Genomic DNA, 17,014 nt, shown 5'->3' on the forward strand with positions numbered 1-17,014 from the left:
AGAGAGGTTTCAATATTATAGGATGGAGCTATATATAAAAAAGGAGATTTTGCAATGCCATCGTAATGATAGCATTTGTCGTTCAACTATTGTAGGGATTTTGCACAAATCTCTATTTGTTTCAGAATAAAGGAGAAAGAGCATCAGAATTCAATGGGCTGAACTCCATGGAGTCTGACAGAGCAGGAACAACTGCACGGGGTGAAGGGTGTTCATGAGGTGGGTGTGGGATAGCAGAGAACCAGACGAGAGCTCCTCGATTGCTTTCCTGGCATTGACACTAACAGTCTCACCACTTGTAGTGTTTGGTAACGCAGGAACGGGATGTAGGAACTCCCATCTGGGACTCTGCTTTTCCCCCAACCCCATCAGTTTTGGTAGGTGGGAAGGGCTGGATGCAGCAATCACGCCCGTTGACCCTGGGATAGCAATGAGTCGCAGTAGTGAATCACAAAGACAATATCCCCGAGCGCAGCAGAATATAACGATGAACCAAGAATTTAATGGGATTCTTGGCGAAGGCTTTGGATTGCTACCAACAGCCACTGCTCCTCAGGGAGGCCACGTGGCTAGCCTGTTATGTGCCTGAGAGCAAGTTTGAATAAAAATTTGTTTTTTTTTTAAGAATTAACAAAGTAAGCAACTGAATCACGAGGAGCATGGATAGGATAAATAGCCAAGGTCTTTTCTGGACTGGTAGGAGAGTCCAAAACTAGGCGGCATAGGTTTAAGGTGAGGGGGGAAAGATGGAAAAGGAACCTAAGGGACAACTTTTTCACGCAGAGGGTGGTGCGTGTATGGAATGAGCTTTGATTGTATGAGGAAAGGCTGAGGCACTTGGGGCTGCTTTCATTGGAGAAAAGAAGGTTTAGGGGTGACTTGATAGAGGTGTACAAGATGATTAGGGGTTTAGATAGGGTTGATCATGAGAACCTTTTTCCACGTATGGAGTCAGCTATTACGAGGGGGCATAGCTTTAAATTAAGGGGGGGGGTAGGTATAGGACAGATGTTAGGGGTAGATTCTTTACTCAGCGAGTCGTGAGTTCATGGAATGCCCTGCCAGTAGCAGTGGTGGATTCTCCCTCTTTATGGGCATTTAGACGGGCATTGGATAGGCATATGGAGGATCGTGGGCTAGTGTAGGTTAGGTGGGCTTGGATCGGTGCAACATCGAGGGCCAAAGGGCCTGTACTGCGCTGTATTTTTCTATGTTCTATGTTCTATGTACCAGAGGAAGTGGTGGAGGCTGGTATATTTAAAAGGCATCTGGACGAGTACATGAATAGGAAGGGTTTGGAGTGATATGGGCCATGTGCTGGCAAATGGAACTAGATTAGGTTGGGATATCTGGTCAGCATGGACAAGTTGGACCAAAGGGTCGGTTCCTATGCTGTGTGTCAGTATGACTCTATGACTCTGATTGTGTATGAGGTGGTGGTCATGGAAGGAATTAGAATGACAGTTAGCACAGACTCGGTTGAAGAAAGAGACTTTTTGTTTTATTATTTTTCTCCATGGCAACAACACAGGAAATTAATTAATATAACAGTACAATATGTTCTTGTACTCAAAAACATATTTTACACTTTAATTGTTTCTTCCCATTTGTTTCTGATACATGGTATTTCTCTTGTTACCAATAAAAATAACCCATTGAAGCAATGCATTCAAATGACGTATTTTCTGTGAGCATGGCGTAATCCTCACCACGTTCACACAGAGGATTGACTAACCCATTCAGTATTCTGTGGAATTTATAAGAATGAGAAGCGAGCACACAGAAAGATACAAAATTCTTAAAAAAGGGCTGGTGCAGATACAGGAAGGATGGTTTTACTAGCTGACGGTTTTGAATCAGGGGTCAGAGAGTCAGAATCAGAGGTAAGCCTTTTGGGACTTGGGTAAGGATGGATCTCTTCACACAGAGAATGGTTAATCTCTGGGATTCACTACCCCTGCTGAGCCTAAAAGCTCACTCATTGACTAAGTTCAAGACAGAAATTGATAAGATTTCTCTACTGACTTCAAGGGATCTGGAAATAGTGCAGGATATGGTGTAGTGCATGACCAGCAGATGATTAGAAATCATCTAGAATGATGTAGTATCCTCAAAAGGATGACTGACCTATTCCTCCAGGCAAAAGTGAGGACTGCAGATGCTGGAGATCAGAGTCAAGATTAAAGTGGTGCTGGAAAAGCATAGCAGGTCATTCGAGGAGCAAGAGAATCAGGAAGGGCATTTGCCTGACCTGCTATGCTTTTCCAGCATCACTCTAATCTTGATTCTGACCTATTCCTCCTCCCATATTTCCATGGCAGCTTTGCACAATTAGCGATTACAGTGCTTTTACATCAAAGCTGGCACCCAAAACCCTCAGCTCAACAGCTCCCTTCCATTTCACATCTCAAGACTGTAAGAGATAAAAGCTAGATCGTCAGGTTACATTTAAAAAGTTACCCAGTTTACAGCTGTAGGTTCCTTCGGCAAATCATTGTACATAGGCAGGTCAAGACTCAAAGTTACGTCTTCACAACTGATCTTAAACCTTGTAAAGTTGCCAGGCTGTTACATAGAATTCTTGCTCGGAGTCACCTGACTTTGCTTTGTAAACCAACACTGAAAAAGATGGATGTCTAAATAAATCCAGACAAGGTCTCCCTCATCACCACGACCCAATTCTTTCATTCCAATGTTTTACTTGAGTTTGAGTTTGACTCATTGTTGTTACATGTACTGCAATACAGTGAAAAGTGTTGTTTTGTGTGCTACATGGGCAGATTGTACTACACAAAGTGCATCAGGGTAGCAAACAGAGCAAAGAATACAGTGTTACAGCCGCAGAGAAGGTGCAGAGCAAGATCAGAATTAATATCCGAGAGGTCTGTTCAAAGGTCTTTTAAAAGCAGGAAAAATAAACAGTTCTTGAATCTGTTTTTGTGTGTTTTCATATCTTTACATTATCTGCCCGATGGTAGATGGTGGAAGAGAGTATGACCACGGTGGGAGGAGTCTTTAATTACGTTAGTTGCTTTCCCAAGGCATTGGGAAGTATAGATGGAGTCAGTGGGTGGAAGGCTGGTTTGTGTGATGGATTAGGCTGTGTACACAACTCTCTGTAGCTTCTTGCAGCCTTGGGAAGTTGCCAAACCCATAATGAATATATTCTTTTCATGATCCATGTGATGTCAGATATCATTTACAATGGACAACTACAGAATTGGGAGAGCTACGAGATTTTGAAATTTCGTATCGAAAACAAAGTAGTTAGAATAGATTGATACCCATGTATTTAGGTTAAGGGCATTCTCATTTGTTTTGCTTGTGAGTACCACACCCAAGACCATCATTGGTTGCTCATCACTTTCAGAAAGTGGTGGTGAGGTGCTGTCTTGAACCGCTGCAAGTCCTTTTGGTGTAGAACACCCAAGCTGAAGTTGGGTGTCCCAGGATTTTGCTCCAGAGAAAAAGAAGAAATTGTGGTATGTTTCCAAGTTAAAATAACGCGTGGCTCTGAGGGGAACTTGCAGTTGGAAGTGCTCCCATGCACTGCTGCCCTTACCCTTCAGTCAGTGGTTGGAAGGTGCTGTTGAAGGGAGTATGGCACACTTCTGCAATGCACCTTACAGTGACCGACCACCAGGTGTTGGTGGTGGATTGGGTGGGAGGTAGCAGGGGGAATGTTTGCACTGACCTTCTTGAATGGTGTTGGAGCTGCACTCATCCAGGAAAATGGGGAGTATTCCATTGCCCTCCTGATTTATGCAGGTCTTTCTAAATCAGTAATGAATTGTGGTAATGAATTCGGATTTAAAAACAATGAAAACCAATGACAATTGTCAGTAACTGACTAATGGTCAAGCATACTTTATTGTTTCCAACTCTGTCAGAGCCAATTTATATAGTACCTTTCATGACCTTAAGATATCAGCCAATGAAGTACTCCTGAAAGGTCACAGACATAATAATAGGAACTGTGTCAAAGTATGCCTGCATTCGAGAGATCAGGAACTTAAATGTCCACATGTTGTTTCTTGATACAACTTGCTAATTTGACAAGTTTAGAAAACACAACTCAGGATAAATTTGTGCACAACTGGTAAAGAGGACCCCTCCCCCAGGCTCAATCTTAACTTTCCTCTCTGAGCAAACAGCAGTTACATTCATCTGACGAAAACAGGTATTTTCCTCAAATATTTTAATTCGATCCTGATAACATCATCAGGCAACTTGACCATTGTGGGGCAAGCTCTGTAGCTTTCTCACCAAGTAAGGTCAGAAGACCATCTGGAGCAGAAACAGCCATTTCCACAGTACAACTGCACATTTATTTAAGTAATTTTGTCTTTTAATTAATCTCTCTACATCTTAAAAATATTTCATGTGCATGGTGAGATATCCATTTTTCTGCTTTTGCAAGCTTCCTTAAGTTCTCTCTAGGGCTCCTGTTGGTCACTCAAACCAATTGATCATTTTTAATTTGGAAAATGGGGCAATTGAGACAAAGCTATGAATCACTTGTCTGCAATGGTTGTTGAAAGGGGAGGTTCTCAGTTTCCAGTCCATGTAGCAAAGTGAACATGATGCAACCTCTCAGATTAGAGAAACATGCGCTAAAATTCTTGGGGTCCATCTTTGTCACATGGAACCACGGGTTACCTTTAAAAGGCAGCATCCTATTCATCCACTTCCACGGTACATAAAGTATATCAACTAAATAAGCCAGCGGGATACTTATTTGCTCTTACAATTAAAAGTAATGTTTATTTTAATACATGAATATGTCAAAATCAAAAAAGCCTCCAATACAGGTATGTGCAGGAGAATCTGTTTTTTTGATAAAGAAATTCTCATGGAGCAGTTTCTTTGTTTATTTATTGTTACTAATTCTTTGTTGGTTTTCTCTGCCGTATGGAGAAGGCTGGTAAGTGCATCTGGTCATTGAGAAGCCATGAATGAGACTGCAATAAATGTTCAAACGTTAGGTTTAGGTTTTACTGTCACATATACTCTAGGGGTACACAACACTCTCCAAGTGCTCTACTCCCAGCTCCTGGCGGACAAAGAAAGCATTTTCGGGATACCCTCAAGGCATCACTGGTGAACTGCAACATTTCCGGAAATCACTGACCCAAGACCATCTAAAAGTGGCGGAGGAACATCTGGGAGGATGTTGAGCACCTCGAGACTTGTTGTCGGGAAAAAAAATGGAAGCCAGGCAAAAACAGCGAAAGGAGCGCACTTTCACAACAACACCTTCACCTACCCCTTCCCGTGACCACCACTTGCCTCAAGTGTAACAGAGCCTGCGGTAGCCGCATCAATCTGTACAGACTCGCCCTGAGAGTGGGAGAGAGTCTTCCTCGTCTGCGAGGGACTGTTGGTGATGACAGTACAGTGAAACGGGTGCAAGGTTACCATTCGTGCCGCCATCTTAGGTACAATGGTACCTAGGTATAAAAATAGTGAGGGGTGGCAGAGCTCCTTCAGATAATGTGTCCATGTTCATGACTTTCAGTAGCAAAGGGCAATGTGCTGTTTAAAATAATCCTGTGCGGATTACCATGTTTTGGTTTCTGTCCATATACAGTATGTTTTCAAAGTGTCTATGAACAACAGCTGGAAGTGCCACTGTTGTCCCAATTTAATCAGGACTGTAATAGCCTGCCTACTGCAACGTAATTCAAGACAGCTGTTAATCTGGACAAGACTGAAATGAATCGTTTCCCTAGAAACAATGTAGGTGCTTCCTTTTTAAATCTTGGTTCTCACAATAGCACCAGATGGCTTTCAGACTAACAGGTTTTGTCAGGGTTCTTCTGCTGAAGTAAAGCAAATGGTCATTCATGCTCATCCTTCAAATGTCTTTAATACTTGAGGCACCAAATGCCAGAAATGGCCCGTCTTTTATTATTCAGCTGTTAATGGTAAATATTCAGCCTGCCAGCAACATTCTAGGCCCGCTGGAATTCTCTCTATAACCTAGTCTGTCAAAATTAAGACTTAAAAAGCTGCTTAAAATGCACAATATGATCTATAACTCATTGGAGTTGGTGGGTATGTAGGACACAGAAATCCAAATAAAATACATTTTGGGAAAGACAAAAGGACAGAGTGTTGCTGGGCCATTTTTGTGTTTGCCGTAGATTCACTGTCACATTCGGCATCTACTCTAATGGGACCAGCTCATTTCTCCACAGCTTCTCACACTAATATGATCAGCTGGTACTATGCATAAAAAAATTAATTAGATTTCATTGTGCAATTGGTGAACTTCTATGAAACCATGACACACATACATGAATGACTGCTTTTTTTTTTGAAACCCTATTTTTTCTAAATTCAACCCGCTCCAATAGGCTATTAAACTCCTCAGGAGCAGGTGGGACTTGAACCCAGGCCTCTCTGGCCATGAAGAAGGGCTTATGCCCGAAACGTCGATTCTCCTGCTCCTCGGATGCTGCCTGGCCTGCTGTGTTTTTACAGCACAACATTTTTCAACTCTGGTACTCCAACATCTGCAGTCCTCACTTTCTCCTAGTTGATCTTAATCTATTGCGAATCCTCTTGCAAGGATGCCTACCTTAAAGAAGCTCTCCTCCTCCCTCTACAAGGATCTCAGTGAGGACTGCACTCCCCAGGTCAGCTCCTCTGCCCTGAAAGCTCTTCAGCCACGTCCTGAAACAAGCTTGCTACCACAGCCACATCTCTTTCCTCAGCAAGTGCCTATGGAACCAACTGACCCCGCATGGACTCTGGACTACATTCAGACCAACACAATTTGGACCCAACCAGGACAACCAGTACCTGCAACAAATCAGAGGCCTCCAGCAACAGACCTCCCTCCGGATCCTCCGCTCCACGCTCGCAGCCATGCGCCGCCACCTACACTCCCTGCAGTCAGCCCTGCCCCAGCTCAGGACAACACTCTCCCAGACCTGCAAAGGACCTCTGCTGTTCTTCATCCTCAGAAGAATTCACACACTGAACAAACACCGATTTGTTTGTACAAATACCCAGGAAAAATGACAAACGTTGCAAATCTATTCAAAGAAAATAAAGTGACATTCATCCAAGGTAGATGAGCATCTCTCATTCCTGCCTGAATCACAGACTTCACAACAAATGCAGTGGTGCCTGAATTTGGTTCATTTGTTTTAAGGCTTTAACCAGTATAGGCCACAGGCAAGCCAGTGACATTGCACAGATCTAATATCTAACACCATTTATTCATAGTAAAGTACAGCAATTTGACACATTCAACCATGATTAACACCAGAATTCTAAGCTGATAGGTGCTATCATAACTTGAATATTATCATTTGGCTGTGAACACGAGACTGCCAAACACAAAATCTCTAGCATGAAATATTTCAGAGAAATTCTCTAACTTTCTCAATGAATAATTTCCAATAATTTCCAAAGAATACAACGGATTTTTGAGCGCACTGCATTCTTCCTATCGCCCACCAAACTCAGGATAACTTGATCCACATGAGTGAGCCAGAATATGTCATGTGTTTGAAAACATTCAATTGTATCACAAGTTTAATTATATCAAAAAATAAGCTAATAACATGTGAGAGAGTTGGTGTATTATTGACCTGCCAGCCCTTCAATTAAATGGAAAAAGCAGGTGCTCAGTGGGAAGTTGCTGATGGTGAGTCCCAGCATGTGTGGTTCCCTGCAGTTGGAGCTGGGAGAGATGTGGGTAGGGAATTATTGTTTTCTCAGCTGTAGGTCAGACTCACCACACTTCAGGAACTCCATACCAGTTGGACTAATATAGTCCAACTTATATAGGCCTTCCTGAAGAAGGGCTCATGCCCGAAACATCGATTCTCCTGCTCCTTGGATGCTGCCTGACCTGCTGCGCTTTTCCAGCAACACATTTTCAGGACTTATATAGTGACTAAGAGAAACTGGTGCTGATATTTTAACAATGGAAAGGTTTTATCTGGTGAATGAGATGTACATTTCCCTTGTCCAATGTTCAGGCAATGAAATAAACAAATAGTGTTTGTCCAAGAAGTGTAAATTTAACGTTTTAAAAAGGATTTCTATTTTGAATGTGAAATCCCACAAACAGCAATAAGATAAAGTTAAAAATCACACAACACCAGGTTATAGTCCCACAGGTTTATTTGGAAGCACTAGCTTTCGGAGCATTGCTCCTTCATCAGGTAGCTCCAAAAGCTAGTACTTCCAAATAAACCTGTTGGACTATAACCTGGTGTTGTGTCATTTTTAACTTTGTCCACCCCAGTCCAACACCAGCGCCTCCACATCACAGCAATAAGATAAAGGACCAGTTGAAGACTTTATTGGTGCTGTTGAGGGATAACTGTTGGCCAGGACAGCACCCCCTAATTAGCCTAAAAAAAACCCCCACTGTGTCTTTAACATTCATCTTGGAAGACAGAAGGAACATTGATCTAATAAACTTTCAAAGATGTAACTTTTCTGCTATGATATTATTCTCAAATTCTACAATGATAGTGCAGATGTGATAGGTCTCTGGAACAGGATTTGAACCCATGACTCTGAGTATCTAGAATGCCATCACAGAGCAAGGGCTAAAATTCTGTGCATCAAACCACGTGTACTGCATGTAATCTCATATGATACATTGTTGGAACTGTCCAGATCGCAAATAGCTCACAAGTAAACAGACAATCATTCAAAGATCTAAATCTACAAATGTCTGGAATAGAAATCAAATATCCTTTCAGAGACTAATCATGCCAATAACAAATTGTCAGTCTGATTAAATAACAATGGTGTCAGGGATTTCTGATTACACTGTCACTCTCTCAGGGTTAAGATATTTGTAAGACAAAAACATTTTAAAAGTCTGTTGCTAGCTGGCTGAAATATCCATGTTCTTCAACTGAGGTAACTTGGATTTTCAAAAGGAACAACACAGCTCATTTTGGACTTGACAAAGCGAAAGGAGCAAAGGTCACACATATTTATCCCTGTAGATTCAGTGATGTGGGACATCACTAACTAAGTGCAATATGTAGAAGCCCAAAAACAAAATTACTTGTAGGGATTGACTACCAAAGACCAATCTCCATGCAAGATTGTCATCTGCGAGTTGTAGATTTTAGAAAATTAAGTAATTTTACCAATTTTCAGGGAGAAGCTTAATTTCACCTCATTGACATACCGTTGCTATAACAGACTCAATATATAAGGTAACAGTGACCATCAAGCACAAGGTGGCCTTTTGGTGGGACGCAATCGGGATAGATATTTTCTGATTGACCTGTTCAGAGCTGTGACACTGCTGTCATACTTGAGAAGATGGTGAACTGAAATGAGAGCTATGAGCACGAGTGCAGGACTAATATTCAACACTTTCTGGAGTAAATTAGTTTTCTTTAATACAGTACACAGAGCTGTAGGGTTTAGCTTACAAACGTATTGATGTTACTTGTGGTACAACAGGGAGCAGCTAATGTGGCTCAGAATTTCAGTCAAATGGAATTATTCTGAGGTGAGTTTGTGAACCAAATCTTGAAGGTTCAATTTTCTCCAGGAATAATTAACAAACATGGTGTCATCGCCAAGGTGACAATATTTCAAACTAGAACTTAAATTTTGTAGACCTTGTTTTAAGGTCAAAGTTTTGATTTCTGCTAAATATGGCATCAACATACATGAAAATCCACAAACTACAACATTCCTGTAAATTGAGATCTAATAACAGGAGGACTAGATTATTTGATCCTGGCTGCGATTAGATCCTCGCTTATACCCTGTTGACCTTTGTAATGTTACTCAATTAGTGGTCAACCCCCATATAAGCTGCAGTAGCCAAAGGTACTTCATTTGGCTACTGCATACTGCATACGGAGTGTAATATTTGCTTGGCATGGGTACATGTGGGATGCTGCCTGACCTGCTGTGCTTTTCCAGCACCACACTCTCAATACAGGACAACACCACAACAGCAACCAAGGGCGGGCTATAAATGCTAGCCAAGCCAACAATGCCCACATCCAAGGAATGAATTGCAAAAAAAAAATGGACCACATTTAACACACACAGACAAATCATCATTCTGTAATGACCAAATCTTTCTGATAATTTAATCCTTCAGTTACACCACTCGCAACTGTTAAACAGAAGTTTAACCATGTTTGCAACTACATAACCATTGAGAACCATGAAATATCTAAAGGTTTGATAATCTGGGCAAGCGATTAGCTTGTAAAAGTAAAGCACATAGGATTGGGGTGGGGGAGGGTGGTGTACTGATGTACAGAGAAACCGTGGAAATAATACGCACAGAAGCGGGGCATTTGGCCCATCTTGTCCATGTTTGATGCACTTTCTAATCCCATCTTCCTGCACACGGCCCATAGCCCTGCAGCTTACAGCGCTTAAAGTGCATATCAAGGTACTCTGAGTGTGTTTCGGGTCTCTGACCCCCCCCAGCCAAATTTCAGACACCCACCACCCTCAGCATAAAAAACATTTTCCTCACTGCCCTTCTGACACTTAACTTCAGTCTATAAACCATAGACTTTTTTCAACTCTCTGCCAAGGGAAACAGCTTCCCCCTGCTCACTTTATCTCTACGCCTTGCAATTTTGAATACCTCACTCATGTCACTCCTCAGCCTTTTCTGTTCCAAGGACTCTACGACCCTCTCCAATCTCTTCATGTAGCTATAATTCTCCAGCCCTGGCAGCATTCTAATAAACCATCTGGAACTGGTTGACAGACCGGAAACAAAGAGTAGGGGTAAGTGGAGTATTTTCCGAATGGCAGCCAGTGACTAGTGGGGTACCGCAGGGATCAGTGATGGACCCCAACTATTTACAATGTAAATTAATGAATTAGATGAGAGAACTAAGTGCAATATCTCCAAGTTTGTAGACAAAACAAGGCTGTGGGAGGATGAGCTGTGAGGTTGTTGTAGGAATACTTTGGTGTGATTTGAACAAGTTGAGTGAGTGGGTAAATACATAACAGCTGAAGTATAATATGTTAAAAATCACACAACACCAGGTTATAGTCCAACAGGTTTAATTGGAAGCACACTAGCTTTCGGAGCGACATTCCTTCATCAGGTGATTGTCAGCTAGTGTGCTTCCAATTAAACCTGTTGGACTATAACCTGGTGTTGTGTGATTTTTAACTGTACACCCCAGTCCAACACCGGCAACTCCAAATCATGAAGTATAATATGGATAAATGAGAGGTTATCCACTCTGGCAGCAAAATAGGAAGGAGTATTCTTACTTGAATCAGGACAGACTGGGAAAGGGGGAGCGGCAGCAAGACCTGGGTGCCCTTATACACCACTGAGAGTAAGCATCCAAGTTCAGCAGGCAGTGAGGGAAGCTGTTGTTATGCTGTAAACATATTCTCCACCACCTCAATCCTGTGTGCTGTATGGTGTACTGACATGTACAGAGAAACCGTAGATAGCAAAAGAATTTGAGTACAGGAGCAGGGATATCTTGCTCTAATTGTACAGGGCCTTGGTAAGTCCATATCTGGAGTATCGTGTGCTGTTTCGGTCTCCTGATCAGAGGAAGGATGCTCTGGCTACAGAGAGAGTGCTGGGGAGATGACTACCTCTGGACAGTTCATCCAGAGACTCGGGTAATACTCTGGGGACCCATCTTCGAATCCTGGAAGATGGTGGAATTTAAATTCAACAGAATTTAATTTAATTCTGATGACCATTGTCAATTGTCAGGAAACATCCGTTGTCTGGTTCGCTAATGTGCTATCTTTACCTGGTCTGGCCTACATGCGATTCCAGACCTACAGCAATGTGGTTGGCTCATAACTTCCCTCTGTGAGATGCCCTCATCCCATGAATGAATAAAAATAAAGATCGATTTCTGGCATTTTACAACTGATGAATGAGAGAAACTGGATTGATTTGGATTATATACAATCGGAGTTCTGAGGAACAAAATTCTAACAGGACTAGACAGGATAAATGCAGGAAGGATGTTGCTAATGACCAGGAAGTCAGGGGTCACAGGTTAAGTACACAGGGTTGGCCATTTAGGACAGAGATGAGAAGAAATTTCTTCAGCCAGAGAGTGAGTAGCCTGTGGAATTCTCTGCCACACAGAAAACATTTGAGGCCAAAACATTTTAATGTCTGCAAAGAGTTAGAAATAGTTCTTGGAGATAAAGGAGTCAAAGAATACAGGGAGAAAGCGGGACGAGAGTGCTATGATCAGCCACGATCATAGTGAATGGTGAGGCCGGCTTGAAGGGCTGAATGGCCAAATGTTTCAAAAGCTGAAGAAAGACTTTCCATTTGAAAAGGATGAAAGGGTTGGAGATAAGGACTGTGATGCTGATTCTGTGACTCAGGCTCATTTTTAGCTGAGGTCTTCACTGGGATCACTGAATTCAATCTACAAAAGGAAATTTTTTTTTTTAGGTGGAACCGTTGAAAACGATGCTGTTGTACTTTGGGACAGTCTTTGCCATTCTTCCATGCCATACTGTACACCAGAGAGGTTCATCTTACATTTGGCCTAACACTTACAGTGCAAATCAAAGTACTGTTTGGCCACATATTGGAAATGCAGCAATTTAGCACAATCTCACATAGTAGCAGAACTGTCACCAGGAGATCAGGATCAAAAGGGAGTATTATAAAAATTACATGACATCACTAATATGTTATAGGCATATTTTAACCTTGTTGGGCTGTATCATACAGTTGTTCAAACATTAAGATGTCCCTTGCTTATGCCAATACTGATATTCAATATCTAAATGTTTTCAGTAATATGGTGCTGATAATTGGAACACAGACACACACAATCTCACATTCCCAATAAGATGCATGTATACTCTATATAGATACACATACACCGATGTTTACCAATATATAAATTTACATGTTTACTTACAATGCAAACAATCTGCCGAACTATTCCGTCTTTGACCCCACAACCATGCAATAGACAATAGGTACAGGAGTAGGTCATTCTGCCCTTTGAGCCAGCACCACCATTCATTATGACCATGGCTGATCATCCTTAATCAATATCCTGTTCCTGCCTTATCTCCATAACCCTTGATTCCACTATCCTTGAGAGCTCTATCCAACTCTTTCTTAAATGAATCCAAAAACTGGGCCTCCACTGCCCTCTGGGGCAGAGCATTCCACACACCCACCAGTCTCTGGGTGAAGACGTTTCTCCTCATTTCTGTCCTAAATGGCCTACCCCTTATTTTTAAGCTGTGTCCTCTGGTTCGGGACTCACCCATCAGTGGAAACATGTTTCCTGCCTCCAGAGTGTCCAATCCTTCAATAATCTTATATGTCTCAATCAGATCCCCTCTCAGTCTTCTAAACTCAAGGGTATACAAGCCCAGTCGCTCCAATCTTTCAACATAAGATAGTCCCACCATTCCAGGAATTGACCTCGTGAACCTATGCTGCACTCCCTCAATAGCCAGCATACCTGAAAGAGCCAAATCCTAGCTTGGATTTGGACTATGTGCCAGGGCTGCTCTTGGATGTTTTGTTCAGCTGAGCTTGCTGCTATCCAAGACAGGAGCCAAAACACACTTCACTCGCACTGTTCAAAGCTCCCCAAAGGAAAACGGAGCCTGTTGGTTGTATTTCTCAAACATATAGTCATTAGCTGACAGCCTGATTCACGGAGTGAACTGATACTCCCCTAATGTTAACAGACCAAGCAGTCAACTGTAATAAGAACAGGTGTCAAACTTCTTGTTCCTGAACAGCTGTAAATGTGCTTAACCTGCTCAAGGAATTCTACATCAGTCTACAAACATTCATTCAAAGTGAGGAGCAGAAAGAGACCACTTGACTCTTCAAGCCTGCCCTGCCTTTCAACAAGATCATGGCGCATCAGTTTGTTTTGAATTCCAAATTCCTATCTATCCTGATAACCAGTCATTCCCCTAACAACAATTCGCCTTGGTCTTAAAAATACTCAGTGAAGTTCTCCACCCTACAGCCCTCAATGCCTTCTGAAGCAGAGAGTTCAAGTCCCACAGCCTCAGAAAAAATTTTCATCTTCCCTGAAAGGTTGACCCCTAATTTTGAAACAGTGTCCTGTATTGCTGGGTCTGTTGTCCCTTGCATATCCATCTTGTCAACATCATTCAGGACTTTATACACTTCAGTCAAATCACCCCTCACTCTTCTGAGCTCCAGCCTTAACAAGCCCAACCTGTCCAAACCTTCTCCGGAAGCCACTTACTCCAGGTGGCTAACTCGGAAACCATCTCTGAGCATTGTCTGCAAAGCATCCACATCCGCATCCTTCCTTCAATAAAGGAGAGCAAAATTGTGCCCAGTATTTGAGGGGTGATCCCACCAATATCCTGCATAATTGAAGCACAACACTGTCACCTCTTTGTTCAATTTCCATCATAATAAATGCCAGCATCCCCCTAGCTTTTTTGATTATATGCTGTACCTGTGTTCTAAGCTTGTGACTCAAGCCCTTGACCACCCAGATCCCTCTGCACCTTGAAATTCCAGAGTCATTACATAATACTGTGCTTTCTGGCCCAGATTCCAAATCACTTGACCAGAGCTCAGCTGACTTTCAATTTTATATTATGGCATAATAGGAACAGGGGGTCCACAATTGTGGGCATATACCCAAAAGTTGTGAAGTGAGTGAGGTATAGCTGGCCATGGCATTCACAGGGGCACTGCTGCAATTGTACTGGCCTGCTGGTTAGCTGGTTGTATTGGTAGGTCAGCCATCTACACTGGGAGCTCAGGTGATTGCGCATGGGGTAAATAAGCCTCGAAAAGAGAAGGTTGCATTTCTTCTCTTGGCTTTAACTAATACATTAGTGCTGTGGAAGTTGGCTGAAATGAGGAGAGAAGAAAGATGGTTGACTGGATTTCTGATATCTTCCTGGAGACAAGCATGGTTCCTACAATGTGAAAAGCAGGTGCCCAATAGTATCACTGAGAGTGGCTGTGTGTAATTAGGAGATAGGAACAGCCTCCCACCCAACCTTCAAACAGAAACTGCAGGTTTCAGAGCCTGAGTGAAAATGATAGAATCATAGAATCCTTAATGTGGAAGCAGGCCATTTAGCCCATCGAGTCCACAACGACCCTGTAAAGAGCAAACTACTCAGACCTACCCCACTCCCCTAACTCTGCATTTCCCATGGCTAACCCACCTACCCTCTACATCCCTCGACATTGTGGCCAGTCCAACTAAAAACATCCATTTTAATTTAGTTTTACTTTCTCATTGATAACTGCAGGTTCTCTTGACAACATTGAGACTTTGGGAGATTAAATGGACTCAGTGGCAGAATGTTATATTACGTATCACATTCTCTAACTCGGCGGTATTTGAATACCATGCAACTTGTGGTGAATAGCCAAAACACACATTACTCGCACTGTTCAAAGTTTCCCAAAGGAAAACAGAGCCTGTCAATTGTATTTCTCAAACATATCGTCATTAGGTGACAGCCTGGTTCACTGAGTGAACTGATACTCCCTAACGTTAACAGGTCAAGCAGTCGACTGCATCAAGAACAGGTGTCAAACTTCTTGTTCCTGAACAGCTGTAAATGTGCTTAACCTGCTCAAGGAATGCAAGATCAGTCTACAAACATAATGAGGAGCAGAAAGAGATCATTTGACTCTTCAAGCCTGCCCTGACATTCATCATGACTAATCCATTTGATCCTATCTATCCCAAATTAAGTGTTCCCTGTCTCCCAAAAAGGTTTAATATGCTTTGCATTTCTTCACTTGATGTTCTGCAGGGCCATGGAAAGACTGTTTAGAAGCCTCGGAGGCTGGCAACGAAGCCACTGGTATCTACCTGCTGAAACCTGAGAACACAAACCGTCTTATGCAGGTCTGGTGCGACCAAACGCACGATCCCGGTGGTTGGACAGTCATCCAGAGACGACAAGACGGATCAGTGAATTTCTTCCGTAATTGGGAGGTTTACAAGGTGAGCGAAGCTTTTCATCGCAGTAAGTTTGTTTCAGATCAAAAGGTGGTCTTGGGCATTTCAAAAGGAGGCTGCAACAGTTGGCGAGGGAGAGAAGGCATTGAGGGGCACACTGCTCGGGTGAGCTGAAGTTTGGAGGGAGGCAACGTAGGCATAGCACCCACGTTTGGGGGCGGAATGACCTGTTCATGTTTCGTAATTAGTAAAGATCACTGAAGCTTCCTAAAAAAATGCTGGTTTATTTGTTGCATTTGACATCATAAATTATCTGTTGTAAAGATTTATTCTTTTCTGAATAGAAAGGAAAGGTTTCTCCTAAAATGCAGGTTCGGAGGCAAGTGTATTGAATACCTGGGCCTTCCACAGTCACTGAACTATTTTCCAAACTTCCCCATTCAAAACATCAAAAAAGGAAAAGTATTGGAGCGATTCGAGAATGCCATTAGTAACACACAGCCAATGGAATGGTTAAGCTATTTATTGAAAGCTTTTTTACAGTCCAGACTGCAACAAGACTCAAGAGAACATTTCAAAAAAAGGAGTTGGATACTTGTTTGACAAAAGGAAATACATTCAGGACTAAAGGGAGAGTGCAAGTGGGGTCTAACTGGACAACACTTCCAAGCAATGATGGGCTGAATGGTCTGCTGTGCACTTTGACCCCCATCTCCTTTTTGAAAATTCAAGTTGTTTTTATTATTATGGAAAAAGCTAGTGCAGGCGAAACTCACAGGTGACAGAACAGAGTTAAAAACTTAACCCAATCCAGTTAAATCCGATATGACAACTCTTCTTCATCACTTGCTGAATTACTCCTGTAGTTTATTTTATTTCAGCATCCATATTGCTTTTATATGCACCTTTGTATCACATTTAACGTAGAAACGGAAACTGGAGTTTGTGGAATTCAGAAAGCAAACTGAAACTTTGATTTCTGATTGCGGTTTTTGAAGTCAACAGCACAATTCAAAATAGCCAGCCCCTGAATTAATGGGTCACATTTTGCTGCAGCTGGTTTACAGCTGCACAAATAAGCCTTTTACTGC

General features: G+C 42.2%; 2 protein-coding genes across 8 annotated transcripts in view; one reads left to right on the forward strand and one right to left on the reverse strand.

Annotated features, from left to right (window-relative positions):
• The window catches only part of ralgps1 (Ral GEF with PH domain and SH3 binding motif 1), a 762,687-nt gene that overhangs the window by 444,690 nt on the left and 300,983 nt on the right, over positions 1 to 17,014 (reverse strand). The gene's annotated exons all lie outside the window — the stretch shown is intronic.
• The window catches only part of angptl2b (angiopoietin like 2b), a 48,110-nt gene that overhangs the window by 26,881 nt on the left and 4,215 nt on the right, over positions 1 to 17,014 (forward strand). For both annotated transcript variants that reach the window (XM_043720245.2, XM_043720244.2), the window contains exon 3: positions 15,775 to 15,968. In XM_043720245.2, the coding sequence (XP_043576180.1) occupies positions 15,775 to 15,968 (194 nt within the window). The remainder of the gene's footprint in view (positions 1 to 15,774; positions 15,969 to 17,014) is intronic.

Source organism: Chiloscyllium plagiosum, unplaced genomic scaffold (genome assembly GCF_037043375.1).
Source record: "Chiloscyllium plagiosum isolate Xiang-an unplaced genomic scaffold, Cpla_swu_hap1 HiC_scaffold_21, whole genome shotgun sequence".
NCBI classification, from domain to species: Eukaryota; Metazoa; Chordata; class Chondrichthyes; order Orectolobiformes; family Hemiscylliidae; genus Chiloscyllium; species Chiloscyllium plagiosum.